Source organism: Carcharhinus amblyrhynchos, chromosome 7 (genome assembly GCF_965287045.1).
Source record: "Carcharhinus amblyrhynchos chromosome 7, sCarAmb.v2.hapA, whole genome shotgun sequence".
NCBI lineage: Eukaryota > Metazoa > Chordata > Chondrichthyes > Carcharhiniformes > Carcharhinidae > Carcharhinus > Carcharhinus amblyrhynchos.
The window spans coordinates 32,164,561-32,190,197 of record NC_137330.1 but is presented as its reverse complement, the minus strand read 5'-3'; the positions used below and the strand labels follow the sequence as shown (position 1 = coordinate 32,190,197).

The following is a 25,637-nucleotide window of genomic DNA, read 5'->3' as shown; positions in this document are numbered from 1 at the left end:
TGTGGCACTTTACCAAAGGTGTTTGAAAGTCCGCATACACCACATCAACTGCATTACCCTCATCAATCCTCACTGCCACCTCATCAGAAAACTCGAGCAAGTTTGTTAAACACGATTTACCTTTAACAAATCCATCCTGGCTTTTACAAATGTATCCACATTCCATCCAAATTTTCTCATGGGTTATTGCTTCTAAGATTTCCCACTACCAAAGTTAAACTAATCAGATTATAGTTGCTGGGCTAATTTTTATATCATCAGGAATCTACCGATTAAATAATAGACTGTTGATCACTCCACCAGGTGAATTTTCTCCGTTTTACGGCTCGTTCTTTGAGGAAGTAAGCAAAGCAAAAGGAGAAGTTGATCAATGTGAGAAGAAGTTCAGCCAGATGGAGGAGGGTGTTGGTTTATGTATTGGTTGGACCTTTGGTCAAGGAAGAAGTAGAAGATCCTCCATTCATCCTGGTTGGGGATGGGGTTTTAGAGGGATTGGACATCCATGGTGGAAAGGATAAGGTTAGGGCCTCGAAACTGGTGAAGGAGCAGAGGGCATTGGAAGTATTGTGGACATAAGTGGAGGAAGGCGCAACAGGGCAAGAAAAATTACAGTCAAGATGGGAAGAAATCAGTTCCGTGGAACAAGAATAGCCTGAAATGATGGGTCCACAGTTCTTTGTGTGGATCGTGAGGTGGAGATCGTATTAGACTATAAAAGGTAGGGGGTTGTGAGGATGGAGGATATGGGGGGCAGGGGGGAGATCCCCAGAGGAAATAAGGGCAGTGATGATCTGGGAATCAAAGATGGCCTGGAGTTTAGTGGCAGAGTGTTGGTCCAGGGAGCAAGTGTTGACAGAGTCACTGTTCTGCAAGGTAGAAGTCAGTTCACCAAAAAACAATTGGATATCTTTATCAGTTGGAGTAAGAATGTTAGAGTTGAATTTGAAAGAATTGAGTGCTGCAAATTCAGAGGGATGTAGGTTCAAGTAATTGAGCAAAATGAACAAAATCAAGGAGTTAAATGTAAATTCCCAATAAGGATCTAGAAACGGTAAAAGGCCAGAGGAAGGAGTCTGAGTTCAAGAATTCTGAATAAAGGACCCACTGTGCGTGTGGAGGGGGAACTGGTCAAAGAAAATGGGCAAATGCAGGAGAAAGTCAGCATCACCCCAAACTTGAAATTAATTGATGTGAGGGCATTAGAGGATGAAACTGAGGCATATATTGAGGGTCAATCATTCAGAATCAGAGACAACAGTGAAAATATGGCACTGGGTGGATTGGAAAGACTAAACACAGAGTTCAACAATTTCAGATCCTAACCATTGCTCATGTTTCTGCTAACAATAATGCTTCTGCTATTCCATTTATATTTCCTCTTTTATTTCCTTACTTGTCTCATCACCATCTCCTTTTGCATTGCACCATTACCTCTTTTGTCATTTAATTTCTCCTGACTAAACCCCATCACTTATCTCTCCTTACTTGTTTAAAGTCTGTTAGGTCTTGAACATTTTCCAGTTTTGAAGAAAGGCCACTTTAATTCTGCTTCTCTCTCCAAAAATGCTGCAAACCTGAGCATTTCCAGCACAATGTCTTTTTCTCAGATTTCCAGGATCTGCAATACTTTGCTTTTGTCCTATTAAAGTATCTGTGAACTGTACTTCACAATAGAAAACTCCAAGTTCTGATTACCTGCCAAAACTCTCCCTTTAATTCTTCCTGCTGTTATTTTCACTTCTGTGTGGCAGTGTTCTGCATCTGTTTCTGTTCAGAGGCCCTTTCAGTTATCGGTTTCTTGGCCTTCATGCATCAGTAGTCCTTGTTGTACATCTGTTGGGATCATCATGTATCAGAGCCAGTCCCGCCCCAACAAAAGGCATCGTCATGATTAAGTGCATAAGATTCAATCTGTTTCTGACAAAAGACCATCACACTCTCACTCCGGGCTCCAATCCTGACAGCAAGCCTAACTATATACCTGTTCTCTGACTCAATCTATTCCTGGCAAAGAGGCCTTATCATGTATCAATGCTCTGGCTCAATCCATTCATAGAAAAATGCCTCGTGAGGTGTCGGTGCTTCTGAATCCACTTTCGACAAGAGGCCTAATTGCATATCAGTGCCCCTGGTCCTAGCCTGAGCAGGAGGCTGTGTCATGTATCAGTACTCTTGGCATCACTTCTGACACAAACTCATCAGGTATTAATGCCATCGACTCCAGTCCTGGCAACAGACCTCACAATGAATCTGTGCTCTTGGCTGAATTCCTAGTATGAGACCAGGTCATATATTGGTGCTCCTGGCACACGAGCTAGTCATGGATCACGGTCTAGCTGCTTTCCTGTTGAGAGGACTTGTATCACTGCTCTAAATAAAAAAAAAACCATGCTGCGCTTCAGTTCTTCTGGCAAGAAACAATAATGTATTAAGACTCCTGAATCTACTCTTGGCAGTAACTTGCTATATTAATGACCCTAGCTCCCAACTGTGTCAAGAGGTCTGATCATATATCAGTTGTTCTGGCTGTTCCCCTGATGGGAAACCTTCTCGTGTATCAGTGATCCTCTCTCAAACTGATAAATGTTTGCCTAAGCCGGATTTGCCAGCTGTGGTTTTTTTATTTGTTCTCAGTTAGGCCACAAGTGCGATCAGGGATTCTCTGCGGTCAGCTAGCTAGGAGGTTTGTTTCTGAGAAGCAACTGAGTTCCAGCCATATCTACCTGGCATCCTCAGTCACTTGAAGCTGATAAACTCTCCCAAACTCTGCAAAAGGAAGCTATGAACACTGGAGAGGAACACAATTCTGAGGATGAGTGATGGCAATTTGTTGAAATTGCATTCACTGAGATCGCGGCATTATGGCACAGCAGAACTCCAATCTTTGAAATCCACTCTTAATGAACAGCCTGGACTTCAGGGCATTGCTCGCCTTTTCCCAAACAGCAACAATGCCACAAATGCCATCAGTGATAATCTCTAGCCGACAGCTAAGAGATATGTATGTTTCGTAGAAACAATCGAAATCTAGCCACATTTGCCTACTATCCTCCATCAGCTGGAGATATTAACGCTTCCATCTTCCTAACGGCAAATTGCGCGGAGGGTGTGGAGAGCCTGCAAAAGGATCTAGATAGGCTGGGCAAATGGGCCAGGAAATGGCAAATGGAATTTAATGTTGGCAAGTGCAAGCTGGTCCACTTTGGTAGGAATAATGGTAGGAAGGACTATTACTTACGTGGCGAAAAACTGCAGCAGGCAACGGTGCAGAGGGACCTCGGGGTCCTTGTGCATGAGTCGCAAAAACCCAGCTTGCAGGTGCAGCAGGTGGTCAGGAAGGCTAATGGGATGCTGGCCTTCATAGCGAGGGGGATTGAATATAAAAGTAGGGAGGTCTTGCTGCAGCTGTATAGGGCATTGGTGAGGCCGTAGCTGGAGTACTGTGTGCAGTTTTGGTCGCCGTACTTACGCAAGGATATTTTGGCTTTGGAGGGAGTGCAGAGGAGGTTTACTAGGCTGATACCGGAGTTGAGGGGGTTGAACTATGAGGACAGGCTGAATAAACTAGGCTTGTACTCGTTAGAGTTTAGAAGAATGAGGGGAGATCTCATTGAGACATATAAGATGATAAATGGGATGGATAGGATAGAGGTGGAGAGACTCTTCCCGCTCAGAAAGGACAGTTGGACTAGGGGGCACAGCCTCAAGATAAAGGGGGGGCGGTTTAGAACGGAGTTGAGGAGGAACTTCTTCACTCAAAGGGTGGTGAATCTCTGGAATTCTCTGCCCGTTGAGGTGGTGGAGGCTGCCTCGCTCAATATTTTTAAGACGCGGGTTGATGGGTTTTTGATAAGCGAGGGGATTAAGGGTTATGGGGAGAGGGCGGGAATGTGGAACTGAGCCATGACAGATCAGCCATGATCTTATTGAATGGCGGGGCAGGCTCGAAGGGCTAGATGGCCTACTCCTGCTCCTATTTCTTACGTTCTTATGTTAACACCATTAAGTAACTCATTTGAGCAGTGAAGGGCTATGGCACAACTGAGACAGATGAACAACATTAGAAATAAAACACATGACTGTTCTTGTTGAGAAAGATGTTGGCCCTAAACAGTCCCACAGTGGCAGGACAACCAGACCACATAAACAAAAGGTCCAAATTTCAGGAGTCTAAGCCTGGATGGGCCCCACAGCTGTCAGCAAGTCATCCAACACTGTTGGCCTAATCAAACATACGCGCATCAACTAAATAATGATTCCTTGCAGGAAAAAAGAACTATATGTTGAGAGTGCCTGCCCCCTTTACAATGATGACTTTGTAAGAGGCAAGCAGATGCTCATCCCACCCAAAACCATTGTGAAAATCTGGGTCCAAGGTGAGAAATCCAAACTGCTTAGTTTTGGCAGACTCCTGTCAAGGTTGTGGCAGTTGTCTTCTGAAACAGCCTTGGGTTTTAAGACCCTGAATCAGGCCAGAAGGCCCTGTGCACTTTTATGTGTCCATGTTAAAACAGTCTGACTGTTTCGTAATTAAAAATTTTGCACACAGATGATCTCACAAATGGTAATGACTCGATTATGATTTTCGTGTCGATGCTGATAGAGACACAAATGTTGGCAGGATATTAACAGGGTTCCCTCCCTTTCTGTGAACAGTTACCAGGCAGTGGCGGAGTGGTCAAAGTCACTAGGCCAGTAATTCCGAATCCTAGGTTAATGGTCTGGAAGACAAGAGTTTTTATAAATATATAAAAAGGAAGAGGCTGGCTAGGGTGAACGTTGGACCCTTAGAGGATGAGAGGGGGGACTTAGTGGTAGGGGATGGGGATATGGCTAAGGTATTGAATAACTTTTTTGTTTCTGTCTTCACGGAGGAGGACGTGAATAATTTGCCAGGTGTTAGCGATGGAAAGATGGTAGGACTGGAGGGTCTTAATGACATTACTGTTACTAGAGAGGCGGTGCTCGACAGACTGGAGGGACTGATTGTGGACAAGTCCCCAGGACCGGATGGAATGCATCCGAGGGTTCTGAAAGAAATGGCGGAGGTGATAGTGGATGCCTTGGTGGTTATTTTCCAAACGTCGCTGGATTCCGGGGAAGTGCCGGATGATTGGAAAACGACTAATGTTACGCCGTTGTTTAAGAAGGGTGCCAGGCAAAAGGCAGGGAATTATAGGCCGGTTAGTTTAACGTCTGTGGTAGGTAAAATGTTAGAATCCGTGATCAAGGAGAAAATAGCGAGGCATCTTGAGGAGAATTGTTTGATAGAGCAGATGCAGCACGGTTTCGTTCAGGGGAAGTCGTGTCTGACGAATTTATTGGAGTTCTATGAGGATGTGTCTAGGGCGGTGGATAGAGGAGAGCCGGTGGATGTGGTGTTTCTTGATTTTCAGAAGGCGTTTGATAAGGTGCACAAGAGGTTATTGCAGAAGGTAAGGGGGCATGGAGTTGGGGGTAGGGTGTTAGCGTGGATAGAGGATTGGCTGTCAAATAGGAGGCAGACAGTGGGGGTCAATGGGTGCTATTCGGATTGGCGGTTGGTGACTAGTGGAGTGCCCCAGGGGTCGGTGCTGGGGCCTCAGCTATTTACCATTTATATAGATGATCTGGAGGAGGGAACCGAGTGTATGCTGTCGAAATTTGCTGATGACACCAAGATTGGTGGAACGGCAAATTGCGCGGAGGGTGTGGAGAGTCTGCAGAAGGATCTAGATAGGCTGGGCGAATGGGCCAGGAACTGGCAAATGGAATTCAATGTTGGCAAATGTGAAGTTGTCCACTTTGGTGGGAATAATGGTAGGAAGGACTATTACTTACATGGCGAAAAACTGCAGCAGGCGACGGTGCAGAGGGACCTCGGGGTCCTTGTGCATGAGTCGCAAAAACCCAGCCTACAGGTGCAGCAGGTGGTCAGGAAGGCTAATGGGATGCTGGCCTTCATAGCGAGGGGGATTGAATATAAAAGTAGGGAGGTCTTGCTGCAGCTGTATAGGGCACTGGTGAGGCCGCAGCTGGAGTACGGTGTGCAGTTTTGTTCGCCGCACTTACGCAAGGATATTTTGGCCTTGGAGGGAGTGCAGAGGAGGTTTACTAGGCTGATACCAGAGTTGAGGGGGTTGAACTACGAGGAGAGACTGAATAAACTAGGCTTGTACTCGTTAGGGTTTAGAAGAATGAGGGGAGATCTCATTGAGACATATAAGATGATGAATGGGATGGATAGGATAGAGGCGGAAAGACTCTTCCCGCTCAGAAAGGACAGTAGGACGAGAGGGCACAGCCTCAAGATAAAGGGGGGGATGGTTTAGAACGGAGTTGAGGAGGAACTTCTTCACTCAAAGGGTGGTGAATCTCTGGAATTCTCTGCCCGTTGAAGTGGTGGAGGCTGCCTCATTAAATATTTTTAAGACGCGGGTTGATGGGTTTTTAATAAGAGAGGGGATTAAGGGTTATGGGGAGAGGGCGGGAATGTGGAACTGAGACACGACAGATCAGCCATGATCTTATTGAATGGCGGGGCAGGCTCGAAGGGCTAGGTGGCCTACTCCTGCTCCTATTTCTTATGTTCTTCCATAGTCGTGAGTGCAATTTAAATTTAATTAATAAAAGCTGGAATTGAAAGCTACTCTCAGTAATGGTGGCCATGAAACTATCATTGATTGTCATGAAAATCCAGCTAGTTCACTAGAACAAAGAACAAAGAAAATTACAGCACTAATTAGATAATACTAATGCCCTTTAGAGAAAGAAATCTGTCGTCCTTAACTGATCTTGTCTCATTGACTCCACATCCACAGCAACATGATTGCCTCTTAACTAGCCACTGAAAAGAGCAAGACACTCAGTTCAAGGATATAAAAGCATTAGAGGCAGCTCAAGAGCTTATTGATAACTGGGACGGGGGTGGGTTATCTCACTATGTTGGATCGGCTGGACCTTCACTGGAGCTTAGAGGATTGAGAGGCGATCTTATTGAAACATATAAGAGCCTGACAGGGTGGATGCTAAAACGTTGTTGCCCCATGTGGGAGAACTTAGAACTAAGGCACACATCAAACTGAGGGGTCCCACATTTAAGACGGAGATTAGAAGACTCATTTCTCTGAGTGTTGTGAATCTTTCCGCAGAGAGTGATGGAGGCAGGGTTACTGAATATTTTTAAAGCAGAGGTAAAATAAGTCTTGACCAACAATGGAATCAAAGGTTAGTGGAGGTAAATGAATGTGGAGTTGAGGCCAATGTCAGATTAGCCATGATCTTATTGAATTGTGGAGCAGGTTTGAGGGGTTGAATGGCCTTCTGCTTTTAATTCGTGTCTTCGTACACATGTACATAATGAAGAATGATCAGCTAATGCTGAAAGAATAATTTTTAAAAAGGTAGGACTACATCATTAGCAACCTAAGTGAACTAAACAAACAGGCCGGTGCTATGTGAATTTAATGCATCGTCTAAAGGGATGACATGTCTGACAGTGCAACACTCTGCAGTACAGCTCAGGATTAGTAGATCTTGAATTCTGGAGTGAAACTTGAAATTTTTGACTAAGAAACGAGGAATGCCAGCAATCAAGTCAAATCGACACCAACAAATTGTTGGGTCAGAAAAGTGAGGTACATGTAAATGATGAGCTGCTGGCAAAAGGTGATATTGGTCAAATCTCTCAGAGGAACTGTTTTCAACAAGTAAACTGCACCATTGTTACAACTGTTAGAGATGGCGATAATACTACTGACTTCTTCAGCTGTTCCACTGAAGGGATAGCAGATCATTATTGCAAGCAGAACATTTGTGTAAATTTTGTTTCTCATGAACTTACATCGGGAATTGTGGATTTTCAACAAGCAAAGCAGAGAAGTGCTTTAGCCCTGTCCTTTCCAGTTTCCGTTTGAACAAAAGTCGCTTACAGCAGAACAAACACCATAAAGCCAAGTGAATTTACATTTATCCAGAATATATAAACATGTCCACAAATTTTGCAATGGAACATTGAATATTTTATTTAGGAACATCTGTTAATGGTGAATTAATTATATCATTAGTCACCATCTCTTTGATAATTGCAATTCGCACCCAAGTATCTTTATAATACATGACAATGCAGTCAATAGTGCAATGTATTACAAGTTTGAGAATCAGCCACCCTAATGGATGGTTGCATTATTGCACAATTGCTTGAAATTGTTTTACTGATTTAAATAGCATAATCATTTAATAGCTAAAACTATAATTTAGCAACAAAAATGAGCACCAAAACTTATTCCAGCCTTGCTGTAAGTCATTTGGATCATTCTCTGCCAATGCATTACTGACTATCCACATCACATTGATGCAGGAATGTAGGTTGAATTGAGGCAGATTATTGGTGCAGGTTTAGCTTTGCCTCAAATCAAAAGTGTCAACAATCCCTTCAAAAAAAAACTTTAAGATTTAGCTTTGTGCACTTAAGGTGAAAACCACAGACACAATGTTTGTCTTAAGGTACTGCTTTGTCACCCTGACTCCGTTAGTGGCACTTTTCATTCCTGAGTCTAATGGTTGTTCAAGCTCAGTTTATACACAGCTGACATATCGGTGCAGTTCTGAACAAATGCTACACTATTGTACATAGATTTTAGTAAGACTTTAGACAAGGTCCCTCATGGTAAGCTCAACCAGAAGATTAAGATGCAATCCACGATGACGTGGCTGCCTGGATTCAGAATTGGTTTGCCCTTAAAAGTCAGAGAGTAATGATGGAAGGTTGTTTTTCTGGCTGGTGGTCTGTGACTAGTGGTGTTTTGCAGGGATCCATACTGACACCTCTGCTGTTTATAATATATAAAAATGACTTAGATGAAAACATAGATGGATGGGTTAGTAAGTTTGCAGATGACGCAAAGATAGGTGGAGTTGTGGATAGTGTAGAAGGTTGTCAAAGGATACAGCGGGATATTGGTCAGCTGCAGATATGGGCAAATGTGAGGTGCTGCACTTTGGGAGATCAAATGTTAAGGGTAAGTATATAGTTAATGGCAAGACCCTGAACATCATTGATGTACAGAGGGATCTTGGGGTTCAAGTCCATAGCTCCCTGGAAGTGTCACACAAATAGATAAGGTGGTAAAGAGGACATGGCATGCTTGCATTTATTGGTCGGGCATTGAGTACATGAATCAGGATATCATGTTGCAGCTTTATAAAACGTTGGTTAGGCCGCACTTAGAGTACGGCATTCAATTCTGGTCGCCACATTACAAGAAGGATATGGAGGCTTCAGAGAGAGTGCAGAAGAGGTTTACCAGTATGCTGTCTGGACTAGAGAGTACGAGTCATAAGGTAGAGGCTAGACAAACTGGGAGTGGCGGAGATTGAGGGGAGACCTGATAGAAGCCGATAAAATTCCTTGTGTGAACATCTTGGAATATATAGTAAGGCAGTAAATAATGCAAGTTCTTTCACTTTAGCAGAGAACAAGCCTTTCACTTGCTCCATTGAGTTAAGATTTGGAGGAATGAAACATGATTTTAATGGAGAGAGAGAAATGTTCTGTGATGTCTGTGAAGGCAACTGAAACTTAATGTTTAGGTTTTGAACCCAACTGACCTGCCTAGGATCAATCTAGATAAATCATTTCATTCTATCAGTGCAAACTCCCAGGCCGGGATGTTAACACTGTCCGTGCCGGTGGGATTTTTCCATCCCACTGCAGTGAACAGAGATTTTGCTGGCTGCCAAATTCTCCAAACTCACTGAAGCTTGGCAAGAACAGCCAGCAAGATCACACCCCAGGGTATGAACACACTGGGCTCTGCCTGGCCTCTCCAAATACACCGGCATCTATCCAGTAAATCCCAGCCTCATTTTCACAACACTAGGAACTGGACTGTGCCAGTGTAAGTGTAAGCACCAGCCCAAACCTCCTTTTTCCAGCACACACCACAGCCATAAAATAGCTACTGAGCCATTAAGTTATTAATGCAGGCTTTCTGCTTCATCAGGGAGTAAATCCTGCCTCTGGGAGCAGTTACCACTTCTGTAGCTAGTCCTGGTGGAGAAATTCAGCAAAGGAGACCAGGCTTGAGTCTGGGATCTCGCTTCATCTTCATCTTAGAAGTTCATAACGCAGGCCAGGAATTTCGATTCCCATCAAGCAGGATCAGTGTCGGAAGCAGAAAATATTGCCAGGAGTGCAAAGTCGTATTTTACATAGGTGTAAGTATGTGATGTGATTGTCCCTCCCCCCCCCCCCATCAGAATTTTGCAACCTTCAATGTCGGGAATATCACTGTAATAAATCAACATTTCATTATTGAACCCCTCTGCTGGAATCATCTCCTGAAACCCCTCCCCCACATCAGAAAATCCATCCACAGTGAGGTAATGTGATGGCAGAACAGCATGAAGCTCAGCTAGTCTCCAAAGACATGCACCTGACAAGGAGAACACCTCAGGGATTTCAGGTGAGTGCAACGCTCAGGGGAGAAAAGGGCCCTGCCCAGGTATTGTCCTGGCACTTCCTGGACATCACCCATGGCACTGCACAGGTAGTGTCAAGTTATAGAATCATAGAATCCCTACAGTACAGAAGGAGGCCATTCAGCCCACCAGGTCTGTACCGACCACATCCACCCACGCTCCACACATTTACCCTGCTAATCCCCCCTGACACTAGGGTCAATTTAGCATGGCTAATCAACCTAACTTGCACATCTTTGCACTGTGGGGGAAAACTGGACCACCCAGAGAAAACCTATGCAGACATAGAGAGAAAGTGCAAACTCCGCACAGACAATGACTCGTGGCCAGAATTGAACCTGGGTCCCTGGCGCTGTGAGGCAGCAGTGCTAACCACTGTGCCACCTTGCTGACTCTGTTCTAGGTAGGGTTAGGAGGAGTTTCAGGGTTAACCAGCTTGGTCACTAAGCACTAACGCGGTATTTAAATACGGCGCCCCAATCCTCACGCTTCTAAGTTACTGGCAGGGCAGGCAAATCAAGGCCACCAGTGATATAACGTGGGATATAATCTTTGAGGATTTCTTTCAAAAGTGCTGCACTCTACAGTAGAAAAAGCCGCATTGCCTTCAGCAACATTAATGCCACTTTCCAGGCTGCTATTTGCCATTGCCAATTTCTGGGAAATCTCGCCCACAGTGTGAAAAACATTGACCATGAGACCAAACTTTAAGGAGCAAAAAGTCTCGAAGAATAGGTGTAAAGTAAAAGCAAAATTATTTCCCCAAAAATCAAAAACAGGGCAATAGTGGAGATATTTGTATACTTGGACTAACTTTAGTTTCACTCATGTAGTCCACCCACCAGAACTGCATACAAGTACTAGCTAATAACATGCCATAAAAAAAATTTAAAAAATTTCTTTTTCATGAATTTGCATATTGTTAGCTGCAAATAACTCAATAAAAAATATCAGGTTTCTATAAATATATGTAGGATGAAGAGCCAGAAAAGCTTTTAAAAAACTGAAGCCACAAAATTTAAAGGCAAATTTAAGTTAATGATAAAACAAAATTAGAGAGAAAAATTGAAGTGCTCATTGTAAAGGTATCATGCAACAGACTGTAATCAATGGTGTACTAGTTGGTCGTTCTGTAGGTAACATTGTAAGGTTCATGTATGATCACCTATTCACACACAAATGGGGGATATTATCCTGCTGGCTGGAAGGCTAGCTATGACCCCCATCAAGCCTGGCATGCAGGGCAACAAAAAGGTATGTGAAAAACTATGATTCTATGTGGCTCACATCAATATGCAGAACCAGATAAGACTAAATGCTGTTTTCCTTCTTGTCATAAAGGCACTTGTGAAGATCCATGTAGAGGCTATTACACTCTAGAGCACTGAATTTCAGTTTTTGATCTGCAGTCTATGTAACAAGGATTGGTCTTACTCCTACAAAATGATTTCTTAAACTGAGGATCAAAATCTTACCAGTTCTTACCAATTTAAACTTGAAGATCCCACAAAATTAGTTTTAAAAAACCTTTCCATAGGACTAACTAGAGACCAGAAACCAATTACATATTTGCCTTGCATATTTTGATTTATTATTGTCACATGTATTAATATACAGTGAAAAGTATTGTTTCTTGCAGACTATACAGACAAAGCATAGCATACATAGCACAGGAAAGGAGAGAGTGCAAAATGTAATGTTACAGTCATAGCTAAGGTGTAGAGAAAAATCAACTTAATGCAAAACTATTCAAAAGGTATCTTGATATCCGTATCTAGGTAGATGCACAGTTGCTAACCACCCAGGATTGACCTGCATGGAGCCTTTAGGACTTAAAGAAGGAATTTTTTAATCATCTGGACACTACTGTGAGCAATGTGGGAGAAAAATTATAAAGACATTTCATTTTCTTGAACACTTCCATTTTTTCATATCATAGGTGCTGAAGAAGGAAAACAAATGACAGCATGACCAAGTTGGAGGGGGAGTTCATGTGGTGAAACCTCCTGCAATAAATCTAACCACAGTTTGCAACCTTACATATGTATCTTAACAACAGCTACAGTGTGGATCATCAGGCTGGGTGAATCTGTGACCAGATGGATGTAACATGAAAATTCCTACCACAGTGCCATCTATTGACATAATGAGGAATGCAGGTATGATACTGGGGTTTTACAAGCAACACTTACATTGAGGTTTTCAATAAAACATGCAACCACATTCCAAAGTTAACAAGTTAATCGACACCTGGGACTTCATAGAATCATAGAAATCATAGAAACCGTACAGTGAAGAAAGAGACCATTTGGCTCATCGAGTCTGCACCAACCACAATCCCACCCAGGCCCTACCCCTATATCCCTACATATTTTACTCGCTAAATCCCTCTAACCTACACATCTCAGGACACTAAGGGGCAATATTAGCACAGCCAAGCAACCTAACCCGCACATCTTTGGACCGTGAGAGGAAACCAGAGCGCCCAAAGGAAGCCCATGCAAAGACTATGTTTCACTGTGTCACCCCAGGCTACACTGCAACGTCTATTCACAGGCTCGATCCGACTACTGCTGGGCACGGGGGCTTTGACCTGCTCCAGTACCCGACCTGGGCCGATTCACCCCTCTTTACACGACCTGGCGATCCCGGATTCCTCTGGGGACACCATATTGATGCCCAGCTTAGTGAGGACACCTGATCGGCATAGTCCGCGGCAGCCCAGAACTCCTGGTCTCAAGCAATCCAATAGCCTCAGCCTCCGAGTCGCCGGATTACAGGCGCGCGCCACCGCTCCTGAACTTGAGGATTTGAGTTATAAGGAGAGGCTGGATAAACTGGAACTTTTTCCCCCTGGAGTGTAGGAGGCTTAGGGATGATTCTATAAAATAATGAGGGGCATAGATAAGGTAGATAATCAATATCTTTTCCCAAAGGTAGGAAATTCTAAAACTTGAGGACACAAGTTTAAGGTGAAAGGGGGAGATACAAAAGAGTCCAAAGGGGTAATTGTTTCACTCAGAGGGTAGCAAGTGTCTGTAACAAGCTGCCAGAGGCAGTAGTAGAGATGGGTACAATTTTGTCTTTTAAAAAGCGTTTAGACAGTTACATGGGTACATAGAACATAGAACATTACAGCGCGGAACAGGCCCTTCGGCCCACAATGTTGCGCCGACCAGTCTTATTTTTTAAAAAAAAACATTGACCCACTAATCTAAACCAATCCCTTTTCGTCCATAAACCTATCCACCAATCCCTTAAACGCCCCCAAACTAGGCGCATTTACAACTGCAGCAGGCAGGGCATTCCAGTCCCTCACCACCCTCTGGGTAAAGAACCTGCCCCTGACATCCGTCCTATAACTACCCCCCCTTAATTTAAAGCCATGCCCCCTCGTGCTAGCTTTCTCCATCCGAGGAAACAGGCTATCACCATCCACCCTATCTAAACCTCTAATCATCTTATATGTTTCTATAAAATCCCCTCTTAGCCGCCTTCTTTCCAGTGAAAACAACCCCAAATCCCTCAGTCTCTCCTCATAGGACCTCCCCTCCATACCAGGCAACATCCTGGTAAACCTCCTCTGCACCCTCTCCAAAGCCTCCACATCCTTCCTGTAATGTGGGGACCAGAACTGCACACAGTACTCCAAGTGCGGCCGCACCAGAGTTGTGTACAGTTGCAACATGACGCTGCGACTCCTAAATTCAATCCCCCTACCAATAAACGCCAAGACACCGTACGCCTTCTTAACAACCTTATCTACTTGATTCCCAACTTTCAGGGATCTATGTACACATACACCTAGATCCCTCTGCTCCTCCACTCTATTCAAAGTCCTCCCGTTAGCCCTATACTCAACACATCTGTTATTCCTACCGAAATGGATTACCTCACACTTCTCCGCATTAAACTCCATCCGCCACCTCGCAGCCCAGCTCTGCAACCTGTCCAAGTCACCCTGCAAACTTCGACACCCTTCCTCACAATCTACCACACCTCCGACTTTGGTGTCATCAGCAAACTTACTAATCCACCCAACTATACCCTCATCCAGATCATTAATAAAGATTACAAACAGCAGTGGCCCCAAAACAGATCCCTGAGGCACACCACTCGTAACCGAACTCCATGATGAATAATTACCATCAACCACCACCCTCTGTCTCCTATCTGCTAACCAATTCCTGATCCAAGTACCTAAATTACCACCAATCCCATACATCTGCATTTTCTGCAGAAGCATACCATGGTGAACCTTATCAAACGCCTTACTAAAATCCATATATACCACGTCTACTGCCTTACCCCTATCCACCTCTTTGGTCACCTTCTCAAAGAACTCAATAAGGTTAGTAAGGCACGACCTTCCCGCTACAAAACCATGCTGACTATCTCTAATCAATTCATTACTCTCCAAATAACTATAAATCCTATCCCTAATAATTCTTTCTAAAACCTTGCCCACTACAGAAGAAAGACTCACTGGTCTATAATTCCCAGGGAAGTCTCTGTTCCCCTTCTTATACAATGGGACAACATTCGCTGTCCTCCAATCTTCCGGTACTATACCAGAGACCAACGACGACCTGAAGATCAGAGCCAGTGGCTCTGCAATCACCTCTCTTGCCTCCCATAGAATCCTAGGGTAAATCCCGTCTGGACCAGGGGACTTATCTATTTTCAACCCTTCTAGAATATCCAACACATCCTCTGTATCAACTGCAATACTTTCTATTTTACACCCCTTCACCCCAGTGACCTCCTCAGCTACATTCATATCGTCCTGCGTGAACACCGAAGAGAAATAATGGTTCAATGCCTCTCCAATCTCTTCCGGATCCACACACAACTTCCCCCTACTGTCTGTAACTGGCCCTAATCTTGCCCTAACCAACCTTCTGTTCTTGACATACCTATAGAACGCCTTAGGATTCTCCTTAATCCTATCAGCCAAAGTCATCTCATGCCCTCTTCTAGCCCTTCTTAACTCCCTCTTCAACTCCCTCCTAGCCAATCTAAAGCTTTCTACTGCACTACCCGAGCCCTCAAGCCTCATCCGAACATAAGCCTCCTTCTTCTTCCTAACCAACAAATCAACTTTTTTTGTGCACCACGGTTCCCTAGCCCTACCAATTCCTCCTTGCCTGACAGGGACATACCTATCACAGACCCGCAGTAGCTGCTCCTTGAAAAAACTCCACATTTCAGACGTTCCAAGTCCAAGGTAAGATTGGTATAAGGGGATATGGGCCAAATGCAGGCAATTGGGAATAGCTTAATGGTAAAAATTGGGTGGCATGGACAAGTTGGGCCAAAGGGCCTGTTTCCATGCTGTAAATCTCTATGAATCTCTGAATGCAGGGTCCAAGAAACGCTTATTACTGGAGCTCAAATTGTGTGGAGCATAAATGTTGGCATAGATGAGTTGGTTCAAACTGCTTGTTTCTGTGCTTTGAACTCTGTGCAGTTCCATGTAACTAAGAAACATACGCGAGACAGACCAGCCTCGAAATTACACAATATTATAAATCAGTTGCAACTTTAAGACATTGGAAATCCGAGTATAGGGCGTATCCCAGTAATGGCAGTATAAATGGTCATTTACAACTCTTTACACTGTCTCCCTGCCGTTTTCACCAGGCTTACACCAAAGGTGTGTGAGCAAAGGTAGGCTCACAGAAACTCATTAGGATAAAATAAAGATGCATGTTTGGCCTCGTTTATTTGTAGCGCAGTGGCATGCAGCTTCATATTCTTCTACCTTTAGCCATCTGAATGAGGCATTCAGGCCACTGCTTTGCCACAACCAGCCCCGATATCACACCACAACAGATAGGAATTATAACTGTGATATAGAAAGGAATGGGTAATGTTAGTTTTTCCTATCCTTGGGGAGATACTAGATTAAGCAAGCCCTAGGCTGAGAAATTGAATCATTTTAAAAATGGCAGGAGTTAAAATGACAAAATCTGTAAACCTAATAGTAAATATCATTTCTGCAAGGGAGGCATTTGTGTCTATTTGAAAAAAATAACAAATCTACAAGAAATGGTGAAGTGGGAGTACGCAATCCCAAACTGTTTCTCTCTCCAATTTCTCTGCACCCATTACACTCATTCTCTTCCTCTGGGTCCTCAATCTCTCTAAGAAGTCTCACAACATCAGGTTAAAGTCCAACAGGTCTGTTTGGTAGCAAACACCACTAGCTTTCGGAGCACTGCTCCTTCATCAGATAAGTGGGAGTTCTGTTCACAAACAGGGCATATAAAGACACAAACTCAACTTACAAAATAATGGTTGGAATGCAAATCTTTACAGAATCAAGTCTTAAAGGTACAGACAATGAGAGTGGAGACAGCATTAAGCACAGGTTAAAAAGATGTGTATCATCTCCAGATAGAACAGTTAGTGAGATTTTGCAAGCCCAGGCAAGTCGTGGGGGTTACAGATAGTGTGACATGAACCCAAGATCCTGGGTAAGGAAGTCCTCATGCGTGTGGAACTTTGCTATCAGTCTCTGCTCAGCGATTCTGCGCTGTCGTGTATCACGAAGGCCGCCTTGGAGAACGCTTGCCCAAAGGTCAGAGGCCGAATGCCCGTGACTCCAAAAGCTAGTGGTGTTTGCTACCAAATAAACCTGTTGGACTTTAACCTGGTGTTGTAAGACTTCTTACTGTGTTTATCCCAGTCCAACACCGGCATCTCCAAATCCTCAATCTCTGCCATTCTATAAGGAGATTCTGAGTGGTTAGCACTGCTGCCTTCCCATTCCAGGCACCTGGGTTCAATTCCAGTCTTGGGTGAGAGTCTGTGTGGAGTTTGTACGTTCTCCCTGTGCCTGTGTGGGTTTCCTCTGGGCACTCCGGTTTCCTCCCATAGTCCAAAGATGTGCAGATTAAGTGGATTGGCCATGCTAAATTGTCCCTTCGTGTCCCAAGATGTGTAGGTTAGGGGGATTAGTGGGGTAAATGCATGGGGTTACAAGGAGAGGGCAGGTGAGGTGGGCCTGGGTAAGATGCTCTGTCAGAGTCGGTGCAGACTTGATAGGCCAAATGACGTATCTACTTGTCGTTGATTCTACATCAGTAACAATGCAGTCCAACTTGTTCCCCCATGTTAATAATATATCAACAAAGTAGCCCCACTTGCGCCTGGGATCAGACAATAGGCAACCTTGTTGAAGAAGCCAGTCACCTGAACTATTCTCCGATCACTCTTTCAAATTTACTTGTGCGCATATGGAAATAAGTGGCAGTTCAGGCTTTTGACTTCGTGGAGAGACTGAAGTGCCAACTGCCTAGTTTACTTTGAATATGGTCCATATGTGATTTATAGGATGATATAGACCAGCACTGCTTACCATCAATGTAACAACATGTAAATACTGATTGACAAAAAACTCATTCCAGGTAAGGAGAATGAAACTGACTGGAACTCAACCAGCATCAAGTTCTTAATCTAAAGGTTCAGGAACACCGTGTGTGTGTGTGTGTGTGTGTGTGTGTGTGTGTGTGTGTGTGTGTGTGTGTGTGTGTGTGTGTGTGTGTGTCCATGTGGGAGGGGATATTCGGCTGGCATTGGCTATAGAGGAAAATGGTGAGACTGGTGGAAAATCTCACTAGATTGCGAGAGTGAGAATCTCAGCAGCAAGGTCTCGTTTTCTGATTTCCTCCTCCCCTAGCTGGTGACATAATGGATTTCTTGCCCAAATCCACTTAAATACACTTAAAGGGATTCCCCACCATTGGTACCTCCCAAATAAAGAATTCTCCCCTCACTGACATGACAAAGAGGAACAGAGAAAAGTACAGAACAGGAATAGGCCCTTCGGCCTTCCAAGCCCTTGTTGATCATGATGCCCTAACTAAATGGAAATAAAATCTTCTGCTCTAACTCAGACTATGTCCTGCTATTCCCTCCCTATTTGTGAATCCATCCAGATGCTTATAAATGTTGCTAATGTGCCTGTTTTCACCACCTCCTCTGACAGTGTGTTCAACACCCATCACTCTCTGCGTGAAAAACTTCCCCCACACATCTCCCTTAAACTTTTCCCCTCTCACCTCGAACCTGTGCCTTGTAATTGACACTTCCACCCTGAGAAAATGCCTCTGATTATCCACACTGTCTATTTCTTTCATAATTTTGTAGACTTCTATCAGGTCTCCCCTCAGCCTCCGTCTTTCCAGTAAAAACACCCTAGTTTATTCAACTTCTCCTCATAGTCAACACCCTCGAGATTAGGCAACATCCTGGTGAATCTTCTTTCACTCTTTTCCAAGTCTTCTGGTAGCGTGGTGACCAGGACTGCATACAATACTCCAAATGTGGCCTAACCAAAGTTTTATATAGCTGCAGCATAATTATCCAACTCTTGTACTCAATGCCCCGGCCGATGAAAGCAGACATGCCATATACCTTCTTAATCACCTTGGCTACCTGTGTTGCCACTTTTAGGAAACTGTGGACCTGCACACCCAGATCCCTCTGTATGCCAATGTTCCAAATGGTTCTTCCATTTGCAGTTTAACGTCACATTAGCGAGGTTTACAACAGCTTCTGCAAAACATGAAGCGATCAAGGGAAATGTGCCAGGGACACAAATGTCAGTACATTCTAAAATGTAGACATTCTGTCTGCAAAGCCACACCAGCCTTAAAAAGAGATGAATGGGTGTCTATTTCCTATCCCATTAACAAAATATCCAGACAATCACTTGGGTCACAACTGGGTTGAGTCAAACCATTAGATATAGTCAATTGAACAGGGGGGGATCCTTGCTGACAGAAGAATTCCCAACCATATTGGAACGTACTAGCCATGTCCATATTTGTGTCACTAGGAATCTTTGGCTTGTCACAGCTCTGACAAAGGGCCATCTAGACTTAAAATGTTGGCTCTATTTTCTCTCCACAGATCCACCTTTGAGATTTTCCAGCATTTTTCTATTTTTGTTCCATGGTGTGAGTGTCCACTAACTCCTACAAATTTTACAATTGTCTTTATACCAGGGGAGTACAGTCTAACATACTGCAGTTATAATAATATCACTTACTTCAACACATTGACATACTGCCTGCAGTAAAAAGTAAATGGTAACATATTGTTGTAAGGGAAAGTTTAGCAGTTCCTGTCAACATATTTGATCTAGGAGGTCTAGCATTTGCTTTAAAAACATTAAAAAGCTAAAAGACAACATCTGACTCCTGAAGAATCTTAAAACTCCCAACAACTGCCCAATCTATGAGCGGCACTTAATTTTGCATTGCACAATATAATTTATCCATTACCATCTGGAAAGACAAGAGCAGCAAATAAATGTGAACGCTCCAATTGCATGTTCCCCTCCAAGTCACACAATGTCTTTACATATTGTCGTTCTTTCACTGTGGCTGTGTCAAAATCCTGGCACACCTTCCCTAACTGCACCATGAATGTGCTTACAACCACATGGACTGCATCAGTTCAAGAAGGAGGCTCAGCACCATTTGCTCAGGGGCAATTACTGATCAGCAATAAATGCTGCACTTCTCAGCAATGTCTACATCTCAAGGCCAAATAAAAAAACACAGCAAAGCATTAACCACACATTTATTTGCTCATATGTTAAAGACCTAAAGCGGCAATGTTAGGAACTTACCCTTGAGTCTCTCGAGCTGTAATTTTCTTGGACAAGGCTTGATAATACGGCAGCTTCTTGAATTTCTCTGATCCCACTGCCACATAATACTGGTTGTTGTCTAACTCAGCGGCACCAAGCAATGATCTTCCGTCTAATGTGCAGAGTCTGAACATATTAAAGAAAACAGTTTTACTGGCTTTATTTTTTTACCAATTATTAAAGTTCCTTATGGGTGATTAACTTTTTGAACATCAGTAAAAGGAGAATTTAAAAATAATTGGTGGAAAATGTCCATGGTTCTCCCAATTGGTCACTGTAATCTCTTCAGATGTTTATGCTGTTTTTGAGGTTCTACAGAGGACTCTTACATAAACCCCAGATATTAGGACCTACTATCAAGATCAAGTACTTTGATGTCAAACATGGAAATAACATGGTTGCAAGCTATCTTGTCAATTTTCCTGTTAACTCTGGACACCACTGAGGCAAAGTGATCCTCATTTTCCATTCCCCTTTCCCACCCTCAAGACAAACCTGGAAGTCCAACAGCAACATAAAGGAGGTGGAGACTCAATGCTGTGAGTCTCCAACCTAATTTCCTTCCCTGTGCTCCTGGAAGTTTTTTTTTTAGTTATACCCAATCAAAGTCCAATCAAAATCTCTACTAGTGAGACATTACAGATCCAAGCTGACATGACAGGCCACCCTTTTCCTGTCTTGGGCTTGATCTGCATGATCCAAGCTCATAGGAGCAGGCATTGCACCCCCTCGAGTGCTTGATCTCATTTGTATCTTAGCCAAAAGGCCTCAATGCACTTGGAATTGTAGATTCTCCAAGTGCACTCAACAGGGTCTTTGGTTCTATTGATCTCAAATGCATCCCAATATTAGTTTTTGAACACCGCTTCCTTCTGTACCTTTGTGGTACTTCCATTTCCTATGTAACCAGAATCATAGAATCCCTACAGTGAGGAGGAGGCCATTTGGTCCATCGAGCCTGCACCGACAACAATCCCTCTAACCCCCATATATTTACTCTGCTAATCTCCCTGACATTAAGATGTAATTTAGCATGGCCAATCAACCTAACCCACACATTTTGTGAGAAGAAACCAGTGCACTCAGAGAGAACCCACACTGACCTGAGGAGACATTTTTACTTTATTTTTTTGGAGATTCTGATGGATTGCAAAGGCCCAATTGTGAAAGATACTTGGGCAGTTTCAGTGCAAAATCCAGTGCAATAAATGAAAACATGAGAAACCAAAGTAAATAGTGTGAAGGAAAATGGCAGGGCAGCTCATAAGCTTCTGAAAGAAAAATAGGTTAATGCGCCTGTGATGGGACCCATCCTTTAACAGTTTGCAATGAAGATTACAGTCTAAACCTTTCTGTTTCAAGTGCTAAATAGGGTGCTACATATTTCTTATTTCTGTATTACATTCTCCAAAAACTAACAGAGCCCAAAAGGGGCAAAACTTATTAAAGGAATTTCTCATGCCTTTATGAATTGGCTGACTTTTGCTCCTAATATCCATGATCCATAGTACACATAAACATTAAAATGATTTCCCAATAAAACAAGATAATTAGCAAATATTCTCAAGCAGAGCAGACATGATGTACTGAATGGCCTATTTGTGCTTCTACTTCTTCCTATGGTCTATTGTCCAATCATGGAAAATTTCTTGATACTAGGCCTGACTTGGGTCCCTCCTCTGCTACTGAATTGTAATGTTATTCATCCAAGCTAATTTATTGTGCCAGCTCAAATTCCCCAAAAATAGAGCAGCATCCTACAAATAACAGGAAGATCAGAGCAGGGAAGTGTGCTACAACACAGGGGGCATAATGTTTTTGTCTTGGCATCATTAAACTCAGTCATTAATTCATGTGTCTGACTAAAAGTCCTTACCTCATGCAGAAGTAAAACAAAGAATTGTGGGTGCCAGACATCTGGGACATGACCTTTCCAGGAATGTAGTGCATGAGGCTTTCGTGCCAGGCACAATCCAGTCTCACGCCAAAAGCCATCTTTCTGGCTGTCTTCTGCCATCATGTATTTAGCCAATTTAAATATTAATACCATGTTTTACTGACAAGGATCACTTATGGTCCCCATCAACGGGGACCAGACATGATGGCCACACTGGGTGGATCGCAGGATATTGAAGCCCCCCGGTAGTCAGGGGCATGGAAGGGCCATGCCTGCTTTTGGTGGGGGAAGGAACTCTGCAGAGGTGGTGGTTGGTGGGGAAGGGGGGAATTCTGCATGATGATTGGCATGGCAGGGGCAATCAGCAGCAGAGGGGTGATGTCCGTGGAGAGGAGGTGAGGGATGAGAGGAGATTTCAGGAGATCAGGGCACCTGAGCAATGGTGCCCAAGCAGTCTGCTTCACCGGTGAGCTTAGGCTCTGCCAACACACCCCCCACCCCCACACCCCCCCCAAACTAGTGGGAATCACACTTCTATCCAAAAAGGTGACAGAGTGACATAATAATGCATTTTCAAACTCGCCCAAAAAACAGGTCTGAAACGCTTTCGTTTTCTTCCTCATTCAGCGCTTAGAATTTTTTTTTAGGAAGATCTTGCCCCTGTAACAGGAACAGCGAATTGCTCTAAGTACACAGCAGGTCAAGCAGCATGTCTGCTTTCTCCACAGGTACTGCCCGATTTGCTGAACCTTTGCAGCATTTTCTGTTCCCATTTTACAACACACAGAGACCACAGTCCGCATCAATAAACCATTCCATCATTTAGGAGAAGCACTTGTAAACTGGAACAATTTATTCAGAAATAAATACCTGCAGTGTCAACTGCGTTGTCCAATCTAGTATATAAAAAACATTTATTTACCATTAGAAAACATCAGTTCTTCTCCACTGAACAGAGCCAGAACTAGTGACCTCACAAGGTAGTTTTCTAGTGCTGTTAAGGAGGATTTAAACTAATGTTGCAAGAGAATGGGAACCAGGAAATAGCATTAGAACGGAGAAACAAAGTGCATAAAGGTTTGGGAGTGACAGTTAGCATTATAGCATTAGATGAGGTTAGAGTAAAGAGGTATGCAAAAAGGTCCAAATTGAGTTGAAAGCATACATACATAAAGGGGGTGATTTTCTGACTCCATAATACCTGACATAAATCCTGCTGTATCAGGAAAATTTGGCAAGAGGTCTAAAATGAAATTCACACCAAGCACAAACCAGCTTGAGATCTTCCTGGGCCTTCCCAGCATATGTACATGCCCTGTGAATGCGTGAGCTTGATTACCATGGATTTATATTTGAAAAATTATCTTAACACTTAAGCTTGAGGTTAACTATTGCAAAGGCATATGTTGGATAAAAATATTTAATTAGAGCACCACCCATTTTAATGAGGTGAGAATTATACTATGGAGGGGGGCTTTAAGAGGAGTTGGTTCAGTTACAGTCACAGTACATTCCTTCAAAGGGTAAGGCAGGACATGCAAGCCAGGGATCTGTGCTTGATGAAAGTGATTGAGAGCAGGATGAGACAGACAAAGGCCACATACAACAGACAACAGCTTGATGATACACATGAGGGACAGGCTATATACAAAAAAAATCAGAGTCGGCGGGGGGGGGGTGGGGGGGGGTGAAAAAACAAAGAAGGGCTAAGCAGAGACTGGGAGGTGACATAAAGAGGAGCCCAAAAGTTTTCTATAGCTTTATAAATATTAAAAGGCAATAAGGTGGGAGAGGAGGTGTATGCTGAGGTACTAAATGAGTACTTTGCATATGTCTATACCAAAGAAGAAGGTGCTGCTAAAGTCATATTATAAGAGGATGTAATTGAGAAACCGGAGGGGGGATTTTCAGCACTCCCCCCTCACCCACCCCCACAGCTTGTGGCGGTCAACATGGCCCGCCATTGGTCAACAGCGGGTTTCTATTGGGTCTCCCCTTATTTGCACACTCCACCATCAGGAAACCCATGGCACAGATCAGAGGGTGGTCATTACCAAAGAGGCTGGACGATCCCACTGACTGAAACGGTCAGAAAATCCCGCCCTAGACGGTTGATAAAGAAGAAGTATTAGACAGGTTGATCGTATTCAAAGGTGATAAGCTCCTGGAACAAAATGGGATGCATCCAAAGATGCTGAAGGAAGGGTGGAAATGTAAGAGGTACTGATTACAGTCCATCAATCCTCATTAGATGCACAGGACTGGAGAATTACAAATAGTACACCCTTGTTCTAAACCTAAGTACACCAGTGAAGCCAGCTGCGGAGCGCTTGGGTGCTATTGCGCAGGCCTTTCCGATCTGACAAAGAACCAGGAGACTTCCTCCCACCACTCCCCCCTTCCAAAGGACACGGACCTTGCCCACCCACTTCATCCCCCTGGGCAGCATTGCTACTCCCCAGGACCCGCCCAATGTGTCCATTGGCAGATCCCTGATATACTCCCCCCATTACAACCCCTCCATGGTCCACCCCTACAAACCACCCCACCCCACAAAACCTCTCTTCTGCACGCCCTCCCCTTGCACGTCATCTCCCCAAATGACAACTCCCCCCCCTCCACTTAGAGATCTCCCTCCAGTAGTGATTCTCACCAGCAAATGGAGAAGCAGACGTGCCTGGCTCTGTAACTACATTTAGATGTACTCAATTCTACGCCAATAGGCTTCACACCCTTTCTGGGCATTCGCACCAGCTAAACGGGGCCAGGAAGATATTTAGCTTGCACGCTATCTTCCAGGTTTGGCATGCTGATTGACCTGCACCATGAGCCAGTAAGATCAGCCTGAAGTGTTTCATGAGAGTCGTGGAAAAAACAGCCAGGGATGCGATAAGGAATAGGCAATTTAGAAGTTACTTGATCAAAGACAGAAGGCATGTTAGAAGCCTGTGGAGGATGGACAGTGTCAGGGCAGGCTTTAACTCCATGGTTTGAACAAAGAATTTGATGATCCATTGGATAATTCATATTCCCAAAAGACTTGCACTGGTCAGTGAGGTCCCATCAGTATAGCGTTCTGCCTTGTTATTGAAAAATGGTATAAAAAGTGGTCATTGAAGGGACCTTGTTTCTGAAGCTGGAAAAAGGTGACTAGGCCAGTCATCTCCCTGAGCGCAGATCTGCGATCAACAGGGCTGAGTTGGTGCTTGTATGTTTGATTATCTCTTGCAACATAATTGGTGTGCTGCTTGCATTGTGGTGTTTTTATCATTAACTTTTGACTGTGCAGTGTTGGTAGTTTTTAACCTGTATTGAAGATACCATAAAATCTTAATGAAATTTATGTCTCAAAAATCTCAAGTAAAAAACTCAAACTGCTTGACTCCAGGAATGAGATCTTACAAGAGGTTTCAGTAACCATCTTGGTTTCTCAGTAGCCTAACATAATAAACAGATAAAAAATTAAATAGTTCACAACAAAAACAATAAACTGATTCACAGAACTAGCTTTCAAGTGTGTGAAATATCTGCATTAATATTTCCCTCCTCAGACATGGTATATAGGGAGAGTAAAGCTGATGGGCAATACTATTGTTCCCAGAAAGTATCACTGGT

At 43.6% G+C, this 25,637-nt stretch overlaps 1 protein-coding gene across 8 annotated transcripts in view; it reads right to left on the bottom strand.

Annotated features, from left to right (window-relative positions):
- The window catches only part of dcdc2c (doublecortin domain containing 2C), a 151,468-nt gene that overhangs the window by 73,751 nt on the left and 52,080 nt on the right, over positions 1-25,637 (bottom strand). For all 8 annotated transcript variants that reach the window (XM_080192102.1, XM_080192100.1, XM_080192105.1 and 5 more), the window contains exon 7: positions 20,105-20,251. In XM_080192102.1, the coding sequence (XP_080048228.1) occupies positions 20,105-20,251 (147 nt within the window). The remainder of the gene's footprint in view (positions 1-20,104; positions 20,252-25,637) is intronic.